General features: G+C 43.4%; 1 protein-coding gene across 6 annotated transcripts in view; it reads left to right on the top strand.

Annotated features, from left to right (window-relative positions):
• NEDD4 (NEDD4 E3 ubiquitin protein ligase) overlaps positions 1 to 17540 on the top strand; it is a 2630465-nt gene that overhangs the window by 2095521 nt on the left and 517404 nt on the right. For all 6 annotated transcript variants that reach the window (XM_069624887.1, XM_069624886.1, XM_069624885.1 and 3 more), the window contains one exon: positions 1091 to 1161. In XM_069624887.1, the coding sequence (XP_069480988.1) occupies positions 1091 to 1161 (71 nt within the window). The remainder of the gene's footprint in view (positions 1 to 1090; positions 1162 to 17540) is intronic.

Genomic DNA, 17540 nt, shown 5'->3' with positions numbered 1-17540 from the left:
GACTGTAATTGTTGAATATGCTGCCCCTGATGAAGAGCATTCATAACTCGAAACGCGTTGGGCCTATCAAGATACTAATAAAAAGCAAACATTATTTTGTATGAACACAAAACTTTTATTGAATTCTTCTTGATAATTTCCTTCACATGAGAAGTTAAGAAATCAGAACTACTTGTAAAATTGTTCAACTAATCTCCATTAGGCCATTCCTGGCCTTTCAGAAAGTGTGCAGGGGACGTAGCTATCCTCATTTGGATTCCTTCTTTGTTCTCTGTATGTATCCAGCCTAGATACCAAGGCTGTGTTTTTCTCCCCTGCACCTTGAACTATTTAACATTCTGTTTATCTTTTTGCAAATCATTCACTGAACTATATTTACTCTGGTGTGCAAGTGTATTTACCTGTGTTGGTTCCCATTCCAAGATGAGAACATAATTTTACTTCCCTTTGGAACATTTCACCAACACGAGAACTCTTCCTACATCAGACCCTTTTCCCAATAAGCTCTGTGATGTTTGGGTACATGGCCCCACTTGTCATAGGGATTGAACTTAAAAAATTAGGGTATCATTCTACTTCATCACTACTTGCCCTCTAAAATTCAAAATACAAAAACGTATCTTCTTTTTTAAAATAAGTTATTACATGTATTTCATGTATTCCCAAGAACCTGAAGGTGACAATATCTATATTTGATAATTGGGTGTTGTGTAAAATGATCACCTGCATATTTAATTTCCTACTGTGTGTTTTGGGCCTAGAATAAATATAGTATTTTTGTACTTGCATGTCTAAATTGAATTATTGTGTGCTTCACTGTGTGTACTCATTGTGGACCCCTAACCCCACTCTACTGAGAATAGCCTTGACGCGTCTACACGCTTTCCTTGATTGGGTTTTGGCTAACCTCTCAGTTACCCTGTTCACTAGAACCTGGGTGGCATGCTAAAATCTGTCCACAAGTCCAGATTGTTGAAATCGTATATACTATTATGTCTTAACAGTATGGACTATTTTTGTGCCTTTGTTGCTACCGGCCTAGGATTGCTGTAATGGGTCTGTCAATATGGTGTATATTTTCTTTTGACAGGTTTTTTTATTCGCCCATTTTATAAGATGATGCTTCAGAAGCCAATCACGCTTAATGATATGGAATCTGTGGTATGTATCCATTTCATTTGATCATATTTGTATTATTGGTGTAACTCAAGAGGCAGCAAATTGAGTTGAGTTAGTGTTGGAATGTTAATAATGAATTTGAAAATGTTTTTGATTATGAGGTAGCCTGTTAAACGTGTGTGTGCATGCCTTTTTTACTATGCCTTTCATAATTGTCTGGGATTTGGTTTTCATTGTCTTTCAAGAAGAGTAAAATGTTTGTTCTCTCCTCTGTGGTGTCACTGCATTTAAATACACTCTGTTAGGTCACTGCATACCAAGGATAGTTTGTTACTAAAGCCAAGTTGAAATCCCATTAGATGGTGAGTTGCCTCTGCTGCCTCAACAGCATTGGGATTACAATGTGCATGTGAACATAAAATAAACAAGCCTGGCAACCTGAAGACTCTTTGGTCGGCTCCCAATTGTATAGGTCTCATTAGTTAGTATGTTTTTGTCAACTCTGGAGCCCTCCCGCTCTTCGGACCCCCATTCCTCCTCACCTGAATCTTCTGTGGAAGACTTCTTCTTTTGTCCTTTCTTTTTAGGTGGCCTATTTTTGGAGAATTTATACGGACGTCCTTGGAAAGAAGCCACCCTGGTATCCTGGATAAACGGGGAAACAGGGGACCCCCCTCCGGGAGCACCCAATGAGAGGAAAAAAGCAGTGCTAAAAAAAAACTCTCAGGAATGTAGATGACTGTCTTGGAAGACTTCTTGCTTGCTGTCCGTAAAGAGCTGTAGTTGATGCCAGGAAAGTCCAGTGTGTGAGTTCTCCAGGCAGCAGTGCAAGAAAATGAAATCTCCAGGGAACTTGGAGTAGCTTCTGAGGATCACAGGAGCGACTACATGGTAGCACAGGATACCGGAATGACAAAGCGGCCGGAAGCGAGGGAAGACTGGGAAAAAAAAACAGAAGAAAAAACACAGGTACGGACAGAAAAAAAGGTAAGATACAGGTAAGAAGGAAAACAGAGCGGAGAGAAGAACGAAGCGGAGGGATAGCGACCAGGAAAGAAAAGAGACGAGAGGGGACTAGGGAAATGCTTCCCAACAACCAGAGCCCACAAAGAATTGAGAACCGAAAGAAAGCAAGCGCCACTGCGACTGAAAACCTCAGAGAAGGTGGGCAGGCACAGGGCGCGACGAACGGGAAGAAAAATAAAGGCCAAGCAAAAAAAGAAAGGGAGCAGGGAACAATGAGCTGCCGCGAAGAAGACGGCCAGGAGCAGTGCAAAGCACAGAGCAGGGAAGAGAGCGACAGCACCCGGAGCGGTAAGTGAAGGGTTGCAACGCACAGGACGGAAAGATGGGTGTGGCTAAATACAGGAAGGGAAACAAAGAGAAACAGAAAGACTAGACCGGTAAACCAGGTTTTGGAGAATCCTAATGGGGCAAGTCAATGGCAGCGGAGTCACCACTTACTCCATACCCGCCACGATGGTGTGCGCAGAGAGCGCATGACAGTTTTTGCCTACTTTAAATGGAAGTAGAGAGCACAAAATGAGTGGAAATCTTTGCAGTGGCAAGAAGGATAATTTAGATGAAGTTCACTTATAATGCTGCTAAAAGTCAACCACCATCCTTTTCTTCGTGTCAACACTGGCACATCAGCTTGAAGCAAATAGCCAGTACTACTTAGGGAAGTTGCTGGTTCTTAGATGTATAGTTACAAATACCTCTTCACTTCCCTAGTGTTCTGTGTGTGCCTTGGGCATGCTTGACTTTAGGTTTGGGCTGCTAAATGCTGCGAGGAAATAGTCAAGCTGTTCACACAGCAGTAAAGAGAGGAAATTCTACAGTTATGATAAAAAGCCTTTTAATTGTATAAGGAATTTTTGGCTCCAACACTGCACCAGTGTAAGTACAAGGTGTGTATATGTGTCCTCTTTCCAGTAGAGGGGTTAGTGCACCACACCTTCAAGGCACCAATCCTAGGGACAAGGCATCTAGCCAGACAAGTCAATGCTACATCTCCACCAGAAGGCATATGTCAGGGTTCCTGTGACTACTGTGGGAACAGAATTATCCATTCCAGTAAATGTTTTCTTAGACTTCAACTGGAATTTGCATCGATGGATTTGTCTTTTCAAATGTTGCTTTGTACGAGAAATTGACACAATCTAGGCCGAGGTCATGTGGTTCAAAGTGCCAGGACCACAGTGATCATTTTTAAAGGCAATCCTCGCTGTGCTTGAATGGAAAACATGAACTTTGGGTCCACAGGGACTTTAAAACATTTACATTATTAAAAGGGATCTTCAACAAAATATATGACTTTGTTGTTGAAGATTGTGGCTTTCATCCCTGTATCGTGAGATTAGTAGTGAATTGTCTATCTGTCTTCAATGGGCGAAGGATGTCCTTGTGTGGTGAAACAAGGGACAAAAGACCCCTAGGGGCTTTAAGCCCAGAGTCATGGGTAGGGTTTTATGGCAAGGGTCACCCCACACAATACTTCATGGATATTTTCTTCTCATTCTCCCTTCAATGAGGAAAAATGCAGGTCTCACAATTATGTTTAGGATAGGTCTGTTTAAGGAAGAACTAAGATCTTTCTAACAGATAGTGTCTTTTCACATATTCATCTTCATCTTCCATATCTCTTGCAGAGTCAGCTGGACCACAAACTTTCTCATGCAATTCCTCTGTCGGGATCCCTTGACATACCCACTCTTTGGCACCAGAGATGGTGTTTAACAGCAGGATTTAAAATTGCCAGGAGCTGGGAGCTATTCAGCTCCTGGTTATAACCAAAGGGAGCCTGGTTAGCTTGAAGCCAACAACTACTAGTAGCTCCTTTTGACTCCTGCGGACAGTGGTAACATACAAACTTAACTATGTGTTATAAACTGTGTATGGGTGGGGATATATATGGAGGAGAACTCGCCTAAGGGAAATTTAGAGATAAAATGGACAGAAATGTAGCATTGGAATCTTGTGCAAAGTTAGATCTGCACATTACGTACAGCTGCTGGTTCCCCACAGGTAGCTCCTGCCTAACTGATTATGCCTAATCTCCAGGAGCTGCTTTTTGCTCCTGGTGATCAAATCCCAATTACGATCCCTGTAACAGCCATATATACCTTCCACCGTCGCCATTGATCTCAGTTCCTTTTTTCTGCATGCTATAAGGGGTCAGAAATGAGAGGCGGACACAAAGTTGTAATGTTTTCAGCATTCTCCATTTTCATTAAAATAAGAGTGCCTGGATAACGCCCTATCTGTCCCTATCCTACTAGGAGTATCCCTGCCTATGAAACTAAAACTAAAGCAAGCTCACCTTGTGTCCAAAATATATCTGACCCTCACATTAGCATAAACAATCAAAAGGTGCAAGGTAAATGTCTGTTTCCAACTCAACAAAATTTGCACAGATCCAAAATGTGTAATTCCAACAAAGCAACCCTTGTGTCCATGGGTTGATTCCCTTCGCTGAACTATTTCAGGAAAACTGTTGAGTGTTTTGTTCCAACAATGTTCTGTTAAAGGCAATGCAAATGTATCTTTCACAAAATTCTTTCCTCAGGTTGGCAAAGCAGATGTCTTTTCCGTAGAGCACTTTTCTCAGGATGGCAAGTCTGTTTAACTTTTGTTTCAAATGATAAAGTATCTGTTTCACACAACTGTTCTAAAATATGATTTCCTGGTTTACTCTCCTGCCAGGCGCTTCTCAACAGAATCTCTAGATATCCTTGTGCCAGGCATTTTCCAGTGCATCTATTCCTTTCCTATAGTTATGGATTCCTGGTGTACTCCCTGCCAGGAATTGCCCCCTTCTGTTTCTCAAAGATCCCCTAGCCTACTCTTCTGCCAGGTATCTCTTCCAGAAAGGGCTCACTGCCTGATGCATATTTTTCACTAGGTCTTTTTTCTACAATGTTTAAAGTTCTGTCTGTCAACTTCTTCCTTAGTGTCATTTGGCTTTTGGCAATGCGTGTTCCAAATTTCCCCAATTTTGCCCTTGTCTTTCATTTTGACTTGGTTGGTATTCAAAATGTTTACCCAAGTGTTGATTTACTTGTTGGCACGTCCCGGGCCCCCATCTCTTCTGGGTTGACTCAACAATGTAACGTGCAGCTGCAGTGAAGGGCTTTCATTGGGCAGGCTTCCCCTGTCAGGCAGAGTCCTCTCTGGTTCCTGCATCAGCTTTTCACCCTTTCGCCGATGGAACCATTGCCACTCCACAGGACCACGTCTCCTTCGGTCCTGCAGCGAATGTCTCACTTCTAGGGGTCCCTCCAGGGCACCTTCTATGACTTTATCAGAGTTCCTCTCCTCCAGTATGATATACCTCTAGGCGGTTGCCAGGAAGCGTTTTCATCTTCCTGCACGGCTCGTCTCTGTGAATGTGAATCTGCCTCTGGATTCACTTCCAGCTCTGCGCTCTCCTCTCCTACCTGCTTGCATGTGATTCTCAAGTTTAAATGTCCCACGCAGTTGATTGTGAACCTGACCACTAGACTGCATGTTGTTCTTAGTATTACTCTCATTCCCTATTGACCTGTTGCTCCTCTTCTTCGTTTCAGTACTTGAGGCTTTCTGGGACTTGTAGCCCAAAGGATTTTTAGACTGTTTTAAATTACATTTTCGGGTCGTTTGTTTAATAACCATCATAAGGTGTTATATACATGTGAAGAGTGAATAGAGTTCTGTTTGGTAGGGTTTCCTCTTCACAGGACAGGGAAGAATACTGCGACTCTCCTGTTGGAGTCATCACTCCCCCTGATATTCATCTCCTCCCAAATGATCTTCCCTCCGGGCACCACCTGCAGGGTCAGGGTCAGGTAGCGGTTGCCTTTCCCTGGCCGTGTGTGAGGAGACTACCAACGGGGAATCAGTGATGAGACTACAGGATTCATCACAATGCCCAGCATGCTCCACAAACATTTTGTTGTCTTAGTTTTCTTCACTGAAATAACTGAGTGTTCCCAATAGCCACTCCTATCCTAAGCCTTCAGAGTTCAAATGCTGTGTGGACGTTGACTCAAAGATGTTGTTGACAGAAACCTGCTGCATTTGGGATATATCATGACATCAGTGTGTGTTTCGTGTCGGTCCATGATCCAGAAGGCCCGAAAGGAATGATTGGCAAAATTAACCCTCAGTGGATCATCTTCCAAGTCTCCTACAGGCATGCTTCTAAATGGAAATCCTCTCAGAGTTGGGTTTCGGAGGCCGCAGAGTAAGATCAAATCAACAGATTGCATCCTCCGAAAGATTTCTCATCAAGATAGATATCCTCCAGCGCCAGCTGTTCTCAGGAAAATCAGTGGTGTAGTGCTGCTTGACAACTCCATCCTCAGCTCTCAAACTCCTCAACTCTGATTATGACGTCTCTACCCACTACGCCCCTACCTCGGTTCCTTTTTGCTGCTGCTATGCAGGCTATTTTCTTGTGACTTTTGTGGCTGTCATGCCTGGTGTCTCAAGGGCTGCCAGGACAGCAGTATGCATGCAATATCCGTGTGTGGTGTTGGGGACATGCACGACATGGAGCAATGTGGCCTGTGCATTTCATTGAACCAGATAGCCCTGAGAGAGCATGTTGCTAAATTGGCACTAGTCCATCCCCCTTCGAAGTCACCAGCCCAGTCTCTTCCTAAGAGCTCTAAAGGCAAAATGGAAGAGCTGGCTGTGGACAATGGGATAAGAGAGAGGCCAGATGAAACAAGAAGTCCAAAAAGCAATCTTATTCATGTAGTGAGCCTCACCAATCCTCTTACTCTAGAAAATGAGGCATAGGTCTATGAGGGACAGTAATTGTGATCAGGGGCTGACTGGGTGACTGACACGCTTGGGAAAGTTTGGTTTACATTTATTTGGATGAAGTAATGAGTCCAGGATAGCAGCAAACCTTATATAAACAGGAACTCACCACCTGTCCCCTCAACATATAATTTAAGTTAGTTTGCTACCTTGTCAGAAATTAGTGTTACTAATCATTGGTGTTCAAGAAATCTAATGTCACATAATAATATTGACAATGTATTGTTTGCGCTCAAAGATTTCTTTGATCTTTGCGCTTAGTCCTAGTCAGCGGACTCATGTTTCGATCTTTGGTCGTTTTCGAGGCTAGCAACTGATACATCTGCACCATATATACATTTCAATTGAACAAATAAGACCGCTTACCCATTAAAGTTATATAATCATGATTCCAAACCATCATATTCATTCATTATCATAAAAAACAAAAGAAAAATATATAAATATGGATCATAAAACCGAGACATGGAGGAGAGAGAGAAAATATAAAGAAATACATTAGTAAAACCTTCAGTTTCATGTATCTATATAGATTCATCACCATCAATGAATTCTATTTTTGTCAATTCACATATATCAACATCGGCAAGTGATTCATTTTCTCTTATTGTGATGTTATCAGTCCCCTATTTATGATGGCATTAGTTATTTTAACAGCAAATTCTATTTGGAGAGTGGTTGTGCACCCACACACATGTCCACTTGTAATTTATTGAACTGCAAATTCTCGTGCAGATGACATCCCACCATGTTAGTACTGCTATTTGCATTCCTTCCGTTTGTGATCATGTGTATGTCACTTACCCTATTCTTGATGTATTCCTCAGTATGGGATGTTGTTCTTGACATCCTATTAGGATATGATTAATTTAAAATGTAGAATATAAAGTTCCAGCATTTTGGATTAAAGATGTAGGGGTTGTTAATGTTACCATTCCACTAAAAATGATCTACTGGTCACCTAGCCCCACCATATTAGAATGTAAAGTCTATATCATTAGGATATGTACATAATAATAGGATATTAGAGACAGATGTGAATTAGTGCAATGGTCTGGGTGTACAGCCACCCTCTCACAAAATTGACAGTACTGAGTTATTAAAAAAATATATACAGGTTAAGCAGATTCTGCATGATTAAACAAAAAGAAAATGTTAAACAATCATAATCATATGTTACTTGGGATTATATCAATACAGAAATACATTTATTTTGTGTTCCCGATTGACACCAGTAGTTAAACATTGTAATTTACAAATCATTTTCGATTCACATTGTCTCAATAGAGGTTTCTGGTTGCCACCTTGTGTGTTACTTTGGACTTTTTGCTTTGTCACTGTTATATAATTGATGTGATTCCAGCTAATGATTTGCCAATGGTAGTCTCATGTCTAACACGTCATCCAAATAAATGTAAACAAAATGTTCCCAAAGTGCGTCAGTCACCCATTCAGCTCCTGATCACAATTTCTTTATTCAACTATCTGGGTTGATGCAGCTAGGAACTGAATCTTAGCAAATGCGGGAATATCTTCTAAATAGAGAGGAAGATCGAGCTGCACTATTTGCCCCAAGACGAAACATAAGTAATGCCTTTAGAGCAAGTAATAGTCAGACGGGGACCTTAAAACAAACTTTTTTGAAATTGGAAAGACTCTCCAAAAAGGAGATCAATAAGTATTGCGAGAAAGCTTCCATGACCAACTATCTAGAAAATGCTAAATTCAGAGTCCTAATTTTTCCAGATTTCACAAATAGTGAAGACCAATATAGGCACAAAAAAGACAACTTGACAAATAGTTCAAAAGTAATGAAACAACTAATATGGTGCATGCTGAGAGAGAACATGCTAGAATCATCATTCAAATTGATAAAAGTTAAACAAGAAATTATAGACATAATAGCCTAGAAAGCACTAGGCAAAAAATTACATCAACATGTATTCGATACTGAAAGAGTATCAAGACGAAATTAAATTAAGAACATTTCTCAAATATTATAGGGATGATAAAGAAGACGTTCCAAAGCAAATTTGATGACAAAATTAGAAGTTCCTTGAGAACAACATCACCAACCACTTCCCCAGGCAGCTCTGAAATAGAATCTGAAGGAGAAATGAGTAACCAAATATTATCAACTAATACTAGGTCAACTGACATGAATGTAGGGTTCATACATCAAAGAACGTTTTTGTTGGGAAGAAATGAAATGTTAAAAACGTGGAAATGAACAACAAAATTTCAAGCAAGTGAAATTCCAAATACCACTTGCACAAGGTATATCAATACGGGGAGCGTCATCAGAGGAAGAAGAGGAGGTAGAAACAGTACCAGGCAGAGATCAAAATCAAATAAAAAGAGTAACGCGGTCAGGCTCTTTGAAGCATACACAGATAAGCCAACACAGAATGCAATAATTAATTTCTCCAGCATGTGGTCTTGCATGGATTCACTTGATCATGAATATTCCCCGTTGTCAGGCTGGGTATCCTCGGTAAAAGAAAAAAATGGTTTCACTTTCACTTTAAAACTGTTTTTGTCCTCTAAACCAATCACTGTCCTCTGGGTCATACTGCCCCCATCCAATAACAGTTCTCTCCCTAAGCTCCTCCTCTGGCAGCCACATTCAGATTTTTACCACATGCTTCAGTGTTGGGAGTCCTCAAGTTGCTCTCCGGTCACGGTTCAGAACCCTCAAGGAGGAAAAAAGGGATGGCAAGGAGGCCCGAACAGCCCTCCCAGGTCATCTCCCAAACCATGGAGGTCTCGTCCACAGATGATGAAGCTCAGGAGTCCTTGCATACGTTCCACAAGTACGATGGTGCAGGGCCTAGTTTCCCTGTTTTGCCTTCTCAGCCGAGGGACATTTCCTTGGATATCCTATTGACTCCCCACACCTTGGTGTCAGAGATCCAGATGAGAATGCCTCTGGCACCGGTACCTGTGGTCCCGCAGGTCCCCGGTCAGCCTCCACCGAAAAAGAGGAAGCGTCATCTCACGCCCCCATATCATCCTCCTCCACCACATCGGGACCCAACTCCCTCAGTAGATCCATACACGGGTATGGGACCGATACGGACACGATGACGGATGACGACAAAGACATCGACGCACAGGACAGTGATTCACCACATTTGGATGCCCCGCCGGGGGTTTCCACACTGGATGAGGTGGGTTCGTTCCACTCCATGGTCGCGAGGGCCTCCGAGCTTTTCCAGCTGGTGCCTGAGGAAACCAAGAAGGAGGGCTCTTGTATCACAGGTGAGAGGTCAAGAGGAAGACTATCATGGCAGTGCCTTTTCTGGACGATATATGGGAGGAAGGCATAGCCCTCATGAAGAACTGTTCTACATCTCCAGCCAACCAGGATAGACTGGAAAAGAAGTATAGGCTGCCCGACTCTGCTTCCAAATGTCTGAGGTCGCAACCATCGATGGACTCGGTTGTATCAGTGGCTGCGAGGCCCCTCTGGACAGTGAGGGGGGGAGGATGGACGCCATGGGGAAGAAGGTGATTTACACCGCAGCGTCCACAATCAAGGCGCCCAACAAACTGGCGATCCTAGCCAGGTACGACAGGGAGTTGTGGTCCAAACTAGTGCCGATCCTGGAGTTCCTCCCCGATGATAAGAAGATGAAGGCCCTCTTCCAGAAAGGAGAAGTGGTATCGCACCACGCCATCTCAGTGGTTGTGTACATCACTGACACAGGGTCCTGACAAATGGGGAAAGATGTCTGCCTTTGTCGGCACGGATGGCTGAAGGCCACTTACCTCCGTCAGGAGCTCCAAGAGAAGGTCCTGGCCATGACCATTGATGGGGTGAATCTGTTTGGGAAGGCCATCAACAATTCCCTCCAGGCCATCAAAGCGGATACAGAGACAGCCCACTCTCCCGGCACTCTCCAGCAGTACCACTCGTCTTTTCGCTCCTCCATTGGAAAATCGGACATGTCATCAAAAGGGTTTGTACAGATGGCCTTCCCGATCCTCAGCACAAGAAGCCTACCGAGACTGCTCCCAGGCCTATGGTAGCAGAAGATAGGGTCACCCGCAGGGCAGGACACCGGCACCTAAGCAAGCCTGAACCTGCCAAGATGTCGGGCCCCCACTCATGCACCCTGGTGGCAGGCCGGCTGACGAGGTTTGTCAGCGAGTGGAGAAAGATCACCACCAACAGATAGGTGCTGAATGCTCTCACTCATGGGCACACCTTGCAGTTCCAACGCAGATGCTCTCGCTCAGGGGCATACCTTGGAGTTCCAACGCAGGTGTCCTCGTATTTCGCTGTTTTCACAGCAGGAGCAGCACATCTCTCAGCTTCTGGAAGGGGCATGAGCCATGTTACGAAAAGGGGTGAATGAGCTAGTTGCCCAACGGCTCTGGGGCTCCGGAGTTTATTCCACATACTTTCTAGTCAGAAAAGACAGGGGGGCTGGATGCCCATCCTGGACTTGCGATGTCCAAAGTCCTAAAAATTCAGGATGCTCACGTTGCAGCACATGCTTGGCCAACTAGAAAAAGGAGACTTCTTGACATAGCTGGACCTGGAGGATGCATATTTCCACACCCCCATTCACAAAAAACATAGGACATTTCTGCGTTTTGTGGTGCAAGGCCAGCACTACCATTTCAAGGCCCTACCATTCGGCTTGAAGTCAGCCCCAAGAGTATTCACAAAGTGCCTGGCACCAGTGACGGCCCATCTACAGGGCATACATGTATACCCATACCTGGACGACTGGCAGATTAGAACCCGCACACAGGAGCTGGCTGACGAGCACATGAGGACCACCGTCCGAATATTGACAGATCTGGGATTCTCTGTCAACTGTCCAAAGTCCTACTTAATGCCATAGCAGAATGCGCTGTTCCTAGGCGCCAGACTGAACACAGTGTTTTGCCTGGCGTCTCCTTCGCAAGAGAGGCTAGTAGCTATTCAAGGAAAGGTGCAACGGCTGTCGTCGACGAAGACGGCCAAGGTGTGGGCCATCACGTTGTTACTGGGCATGATCTTGTCCTGCATCTACCTGGTCCACCTCTGCAGATTGCAGATGCGTCCCCTACAATAATTCCTGGATGACCTTTGGATATAGATGTCTGGAAGTTTCACAGACAAGATCCCTCTCAACAAGGAGGTCCGACGGGGCATTGTCCAAGGCACTGGATTTCAAACCCCCCCATACCAGGAGACTGTGATCACGGATGCCTCCCTGGAAGGTTGGGGAGCACACACCGGGCATATGCCCGCCAGAGTCCTGTGCCTGCCGGAGTAGAATGATCTGCATATCAACATCCTGGAGCTATGGGCAGTGTTCTGGGCCCTCAAGACGTTCCCACCGTCTCTGAAAGGCAAGGTGGTGAGGATCTTCATGGACACCACCACCACCATGTTCTACATCAGGAAGCAGCGGGGCACTCGATCCCTGGCACTCTTCAAGGATATCGAGGAATTGTGGCACTCGGCCGTCGGACAGGGGATGTTCCTCGTCCCTCTTCAACTGGCAGGAGTCAAGAATGCCATTGCAGACTCCCTCAGCAGGGTACTACGCTCCTGCCACGAGTGGGAGTTTCATCAGGATTAGGTGGACCACCAGTTTGCCAAATGGGGCAGATGTTTGCAAGCACATTCCACTAGCCGAGGAGCCTGGTGAACGCGTTCTCCTTCCTGTGGGAAAGGCTGTTTCTCTATGTGTTTCCTCTGTTTCCTCTCCTGCTACGAGTCATGAACGCACTGACAGTGACAATGCAAGATGATACTCATCGCCCTGGCGTGGCCAAGGCAGATTTGTTATCCGGAACTTCTCAGCCTGTCAAGAGTCTCCTCCAGTCAAGTTGCCGGGGGTTCCGGATCTTCTCACCAGAGAGGGAGTTGCAATCCTTCATCACGACCCAAGATTGCTGAATCTGAAGGCTTGGCTCCTGCAGCCTTACAGTTTGGAGGTTGTGAATTGCCAGCAGACTGCAGGGAGGTCCTTGCCAATGCCAGGCTTCATCAACCTTAAAGTGCTACAGCCATAAGTGGAAGCATTTTGCTACGTGTTGCCGGTCGCAGAAGATAACCCCTCTGAGGGTCAGAGCTCCACAGATCTTTCCATACGTTCTATCCTTGAAAAAGGCTGGTCTGGCGCACGCCTCCCATCAAGGTGCATCTGGTGACTATATTCCGCTACACCAGATCCCCAGGATTATCCTCGCTTTGGTCCCACAGACTCGTGAAGGAGTTTCTCAAAGGACTTTTCTGATCTTTCCTGCCGGTGAAGGCTCCTTCCCCAGCGTGGGAACTCAACCTGGTTCTGACGAGGCTCATGGGGGGGCCCCCCTTTAACCCTTTGCATCACGCCCCCCTCAAGTTTCTCTCGTGGAAGACGGCTTTCCTTGTGTTCATCTCCTCTCAGATTTGTAGGTGAGATCCAGGCACTATCCTGCAAGCAACCGTACCCGACTTTACACAAATTAAGGGTGGAACTGCATACACACCCCTCTTCCATGCCGAAGGTTCAGTCGGGATTCCACCTCAATGACACTTTGGTGTCACATGTTTTCTTCCTGAAACCTTTGTTGCTGGCGGAAAGGGCCTTGCAACCGATGGATGTTGCTCGTGCCCAGAAGTTCTATGTGACACCTGCAAAGGGTTTTCAGAAGACTTCACAACTGTTAATGAACTTTGGTCCTGTGAACCATGGGAAGGCCTTGTACAAGGCTTCCATTTCAAGGTTGCTCTCCGGCTGCATCATGCACTGTCATCGGTTGGCGAACCGACTGCTGGCTGGCCGTCCGAGAGCCCACTCCACCAGAGCGATCGCTGCGATGACGGCGTTCCTGGCTGGTGTGCCCCTGCGGGACATCTGTCAGGCTGCTACGTGGAGGTTCACACACACCTTCAGGAAGTTCTACTGCATATACAGGGATTCCAGGCAGGAGTCCAGAGTCGGCCAAGCAGTGCTACGCAACCTGTTCCCTTGAGGTGAGCCTGTTCCAGAGTTAGAGTTAATTGCTTCTGTGAGCCTTGCCACCTCCTGTGGTTGTTTAATGCTGTACTGCCGTGTATTCCTTATTCATGAGCATGTGAATCCATGTCAGACCCCATGCTTGTGAAGGTTTAAGTTACTTACCTGTAACTATTGTTCGCCATCATGAGTCTGGCATGGAGTCACATGCAAGCCCTCCCTCTGGCCCCTCTGCGGCTCTTCTTCGCCATAGTGCCAATTTACACACTTTCTAAATCTGAAGATGTCTGCCAGAGGAGGGGCTTAGGGAGCGGAATGTCATTGGATGGGGGCAGTATGACTCAGAGGACAGTGATTGGTTTAGATCAGAAATAGTTTTAAAGTGAAAATGAAACAGTTTTTTCTTTTACCGAGCATTCCCAGCCCGACGACGGGGAATATTCATGAGCGTGTGAATCCATGCCAAGCCCATGCTGAAGAACAATAGTTACAGGTAAGTAACTTAAAACCTTATCAGACAGGGAACTGACAGATGCATTGCAAGACTATAATGTATAACCCAACAGAGGGACCTATACCCCAAAGCAGACTGACCATTTCAGACATAGCAAACACACATTTATTGCTCTCTCTGGAAGAGGAATCACTCAAAGTCGAGAACAAATATGTGAAGAATTGGGTGTTCACTCCAGAAATCTACCAATGAAAGAACTAAAACCAACATATACATTTGGTCCCCAGTCATCCACTGACAGTGTCATTGAAACCTTTCATAAGGCAGTAGTAGAAGAAACACATTGATATATAGATAAGAATAGAGCACAGTCACATTTCACGATGCGTAATCTACAAATGAGGAAATGAGAGCATTAGAAAGCCTATCTGAGGCAACTTCTATATCGATCAAGGAAGCAGGTAAAGGGGGAAATGTTGTTATCCTGATAAGAAAAGACTATGTACAAATGGGTAACCAGCATTTATCAACACCTGGGTCTTATAGAAAACTAACATCTGATTCAACTAAAATAGTAGCAAAAGATATGCTAGTTCTAACATCTAAATAGCATAGGAAAGGTCTTCTAAAGATGTTGAAAGGTTATTCCTAAACAACAGGGAACCAACTATCCCAACTATATTTTTTCTCCCCAAAATGTGCAAACCTTTTGAAGACTTACCTGAAGTACGCCCAATTGCAAGTGGGATTGTTTGGGCTACTGAGGGTTTATCAACATATATTGACACTATGATTAGACACCAGGTAGAAATATTGCTCTCATTTATCAGAGATTCAACATGTTTTATACATTTTGGCGAATATTGAATGGAAGTCTGATTATATATTAGATTAGCTACTCTGGATGTTAAATCACTATATACATCTATAGACCATAAATTAGCAAATTAGACAATTGAGTATACATATACAGATTTTTCAGCATCTAACAAACAGCATATGGAGATGATCAAAGAATTTTTGAGATTAACTTTGAGCAATAACAACTTTATCTATAACAAAGAGTTTTTTCTTCAGACTAAAGGGGTAGCAATTGGTGTGAAATATGCCCCTTTGTTAGCCCACTTATTCATGGGTCAATTCAAACAAACCCATGCGTTGATTAATACTGAATTTACAAATAATATAGTTGTGTGGCAATGCTACATTGATATTATTGTGATTTGGAATGGCTCTTCTGCTATATTTCAAGACTTTTTTACCTATCTCAATCAAAACAACTTTGGTCTTGAACTAACAGGACACAGTGACCAAAAGAGTATTGATTTTTTAGATCTGAATATTTCGTCAAAAATGCCAAAATAGAAAGTAAAACCTATAGAAAACCCACAGAGGTTAATTCTACCTTCTATGCCTCCAGCTGACATAAGTAATCTATTATCGATAATATTCTGATTGGAGAATTTTATCGTGCACAAAGAAACTGCAGTATAGATTCAGACTATAATCAAGAATGTGAACTATTAACTAACAGATTTCATGACGGAGGTTATACAAGCAAATGTGTATCCATAGCATGTAACAAGATACAAAGTATGATGAGATAAACCGTGGTTAATACAGTTGTGAAAGATAAGATCCAATATTTATTTATATGCATTCAGCCAGCAATGACTTTACATATATTCAGGAGGAAACAACAATATAAACTTATCAAGTTAAATCAGCCCTAAGGTATATATAACAAAATAACTAAAAAGGGCTGACACTAAAATATGCCATAAGAAAGTTGGCTTAGGATATACAAACATAAATCATACAAATTCATCATGTGGTAAATCAAATTTACACCTTCTAAAGGTTTTTCCCACAAAACGTTAACATATTCAAGATCAAGAGAATTGTCAGAGGTCTTCAAAAAAATGTCATTCTTAACATAGCAAGAATCTCAGTGACATATGTGTTCAGCTTTTTCAATTGTTAGAGTTCCTCAAAATCTATACCACCAACGTTTTCGTTCAATGCCAAGTTTTGTACAAACAATTTCAAGCGGATCAGACATATTGAATTTGAACAGTAGGTATTGCCTAATCGTTTTACTATTTTGGAACACACACACATTTTTAGGGGTCTCAGTGCGCCCCAGCCATTGCTATATAAAGCTACCGCTGTGAACATTTGTTGCCAAACGTATCCTATCCCTTTCTTTTCCCGCATTATGTATTACATATTTCAGCTGGTGCTTGATTCTTGCGTGCATGTAACTTACCCACTCGTTTGCTTTATCCTGGCCAAATTTAGTGTAAATGCACCTAAAATATCCCAGCACGCCAAAGTTGTCCATGTTGTCAGTCCCTCTAAACGCTTTCACTAATTCAACAATCGTGGTATCATTGTCTAAGGTGCATAGCTTGGCATATAGCATTGCAACTTTATATTCCATCGTATCGCCTATTCGCATCTTGTTACATTCTAGTAATATATATTCAATCGGGATTTTTTTAGGCATTCTGAATAAAATTTTTAGATTTTCCCTTCGAACATATTCAATTCCTTTTTGAATTTTTTTCCCCAGAGGTCAACCCTGTGTAGGAGGTGGGGAGCAACTTTTGCAGAATATAACAGTAGGATGGTACTTGGAGAGCATCCGCCCTGTTTTCTAATACAGTGACTTAATGCCATTGGGATTTTCATACATTTACGTTTGGTTTCTGGCAACTGTTGCTTCCAGCTCAATTTCCGATCTACAACACCCAAATATTTATAGCATTCCACCTGTTCAGTGTTCTGACGAGCAATGCTCCATCTTGTTTTGTCCAAATGTTGACTTTTTGTTTTTCCCATGAAGGCGATTACTTTTGTCTTCTCCAAGTTTATTTTTATCCCATTATCAAACGCAAACTTCTCTAGCACTGCCAGTAGCCCCTTGGGGGTATAATCAAGTAACGGCAAGTCATCTGCGTAACGCAGCCAACCAATTTTTAAGGGTCCCATTTTGAAATTATTTATTAAAGTGGCATTTAGTGCAACTGCAAGATCTGCTTAGTACAAGTTAAAAAGGGTGGAAGCCAGTATGCAGCCCTGTTTAACCCCTCTACAAGTAGAAAGCAGGTTGGTGACTTTGCCCTCCCCATCAAGCCTTACTCTGACTGATGTATTGGTGTAGTGTAGCCTGATCATGGTTAATAGCCTATGAGGAATTGAGTAAGTTT

This window comes from Ambystoma mexicanum, chromosome 11 (assembly GCF_040938575.1).
Source record: "Ambystoma mexicanum isolate Mex_15411 chromosome 11, UKY_AmexF1_1, whole genome shotgun sequence".
NCBI classification, from domain to species: Eukaryota; Metazoa; Chordata; class Amphibia; order Caudata; family Ambystomatidae; genus Ambystoma; species Ambystoma mexicanum.
This window is presented reverse-complemented; position numbering and strand designations above follow the sequence as displayed.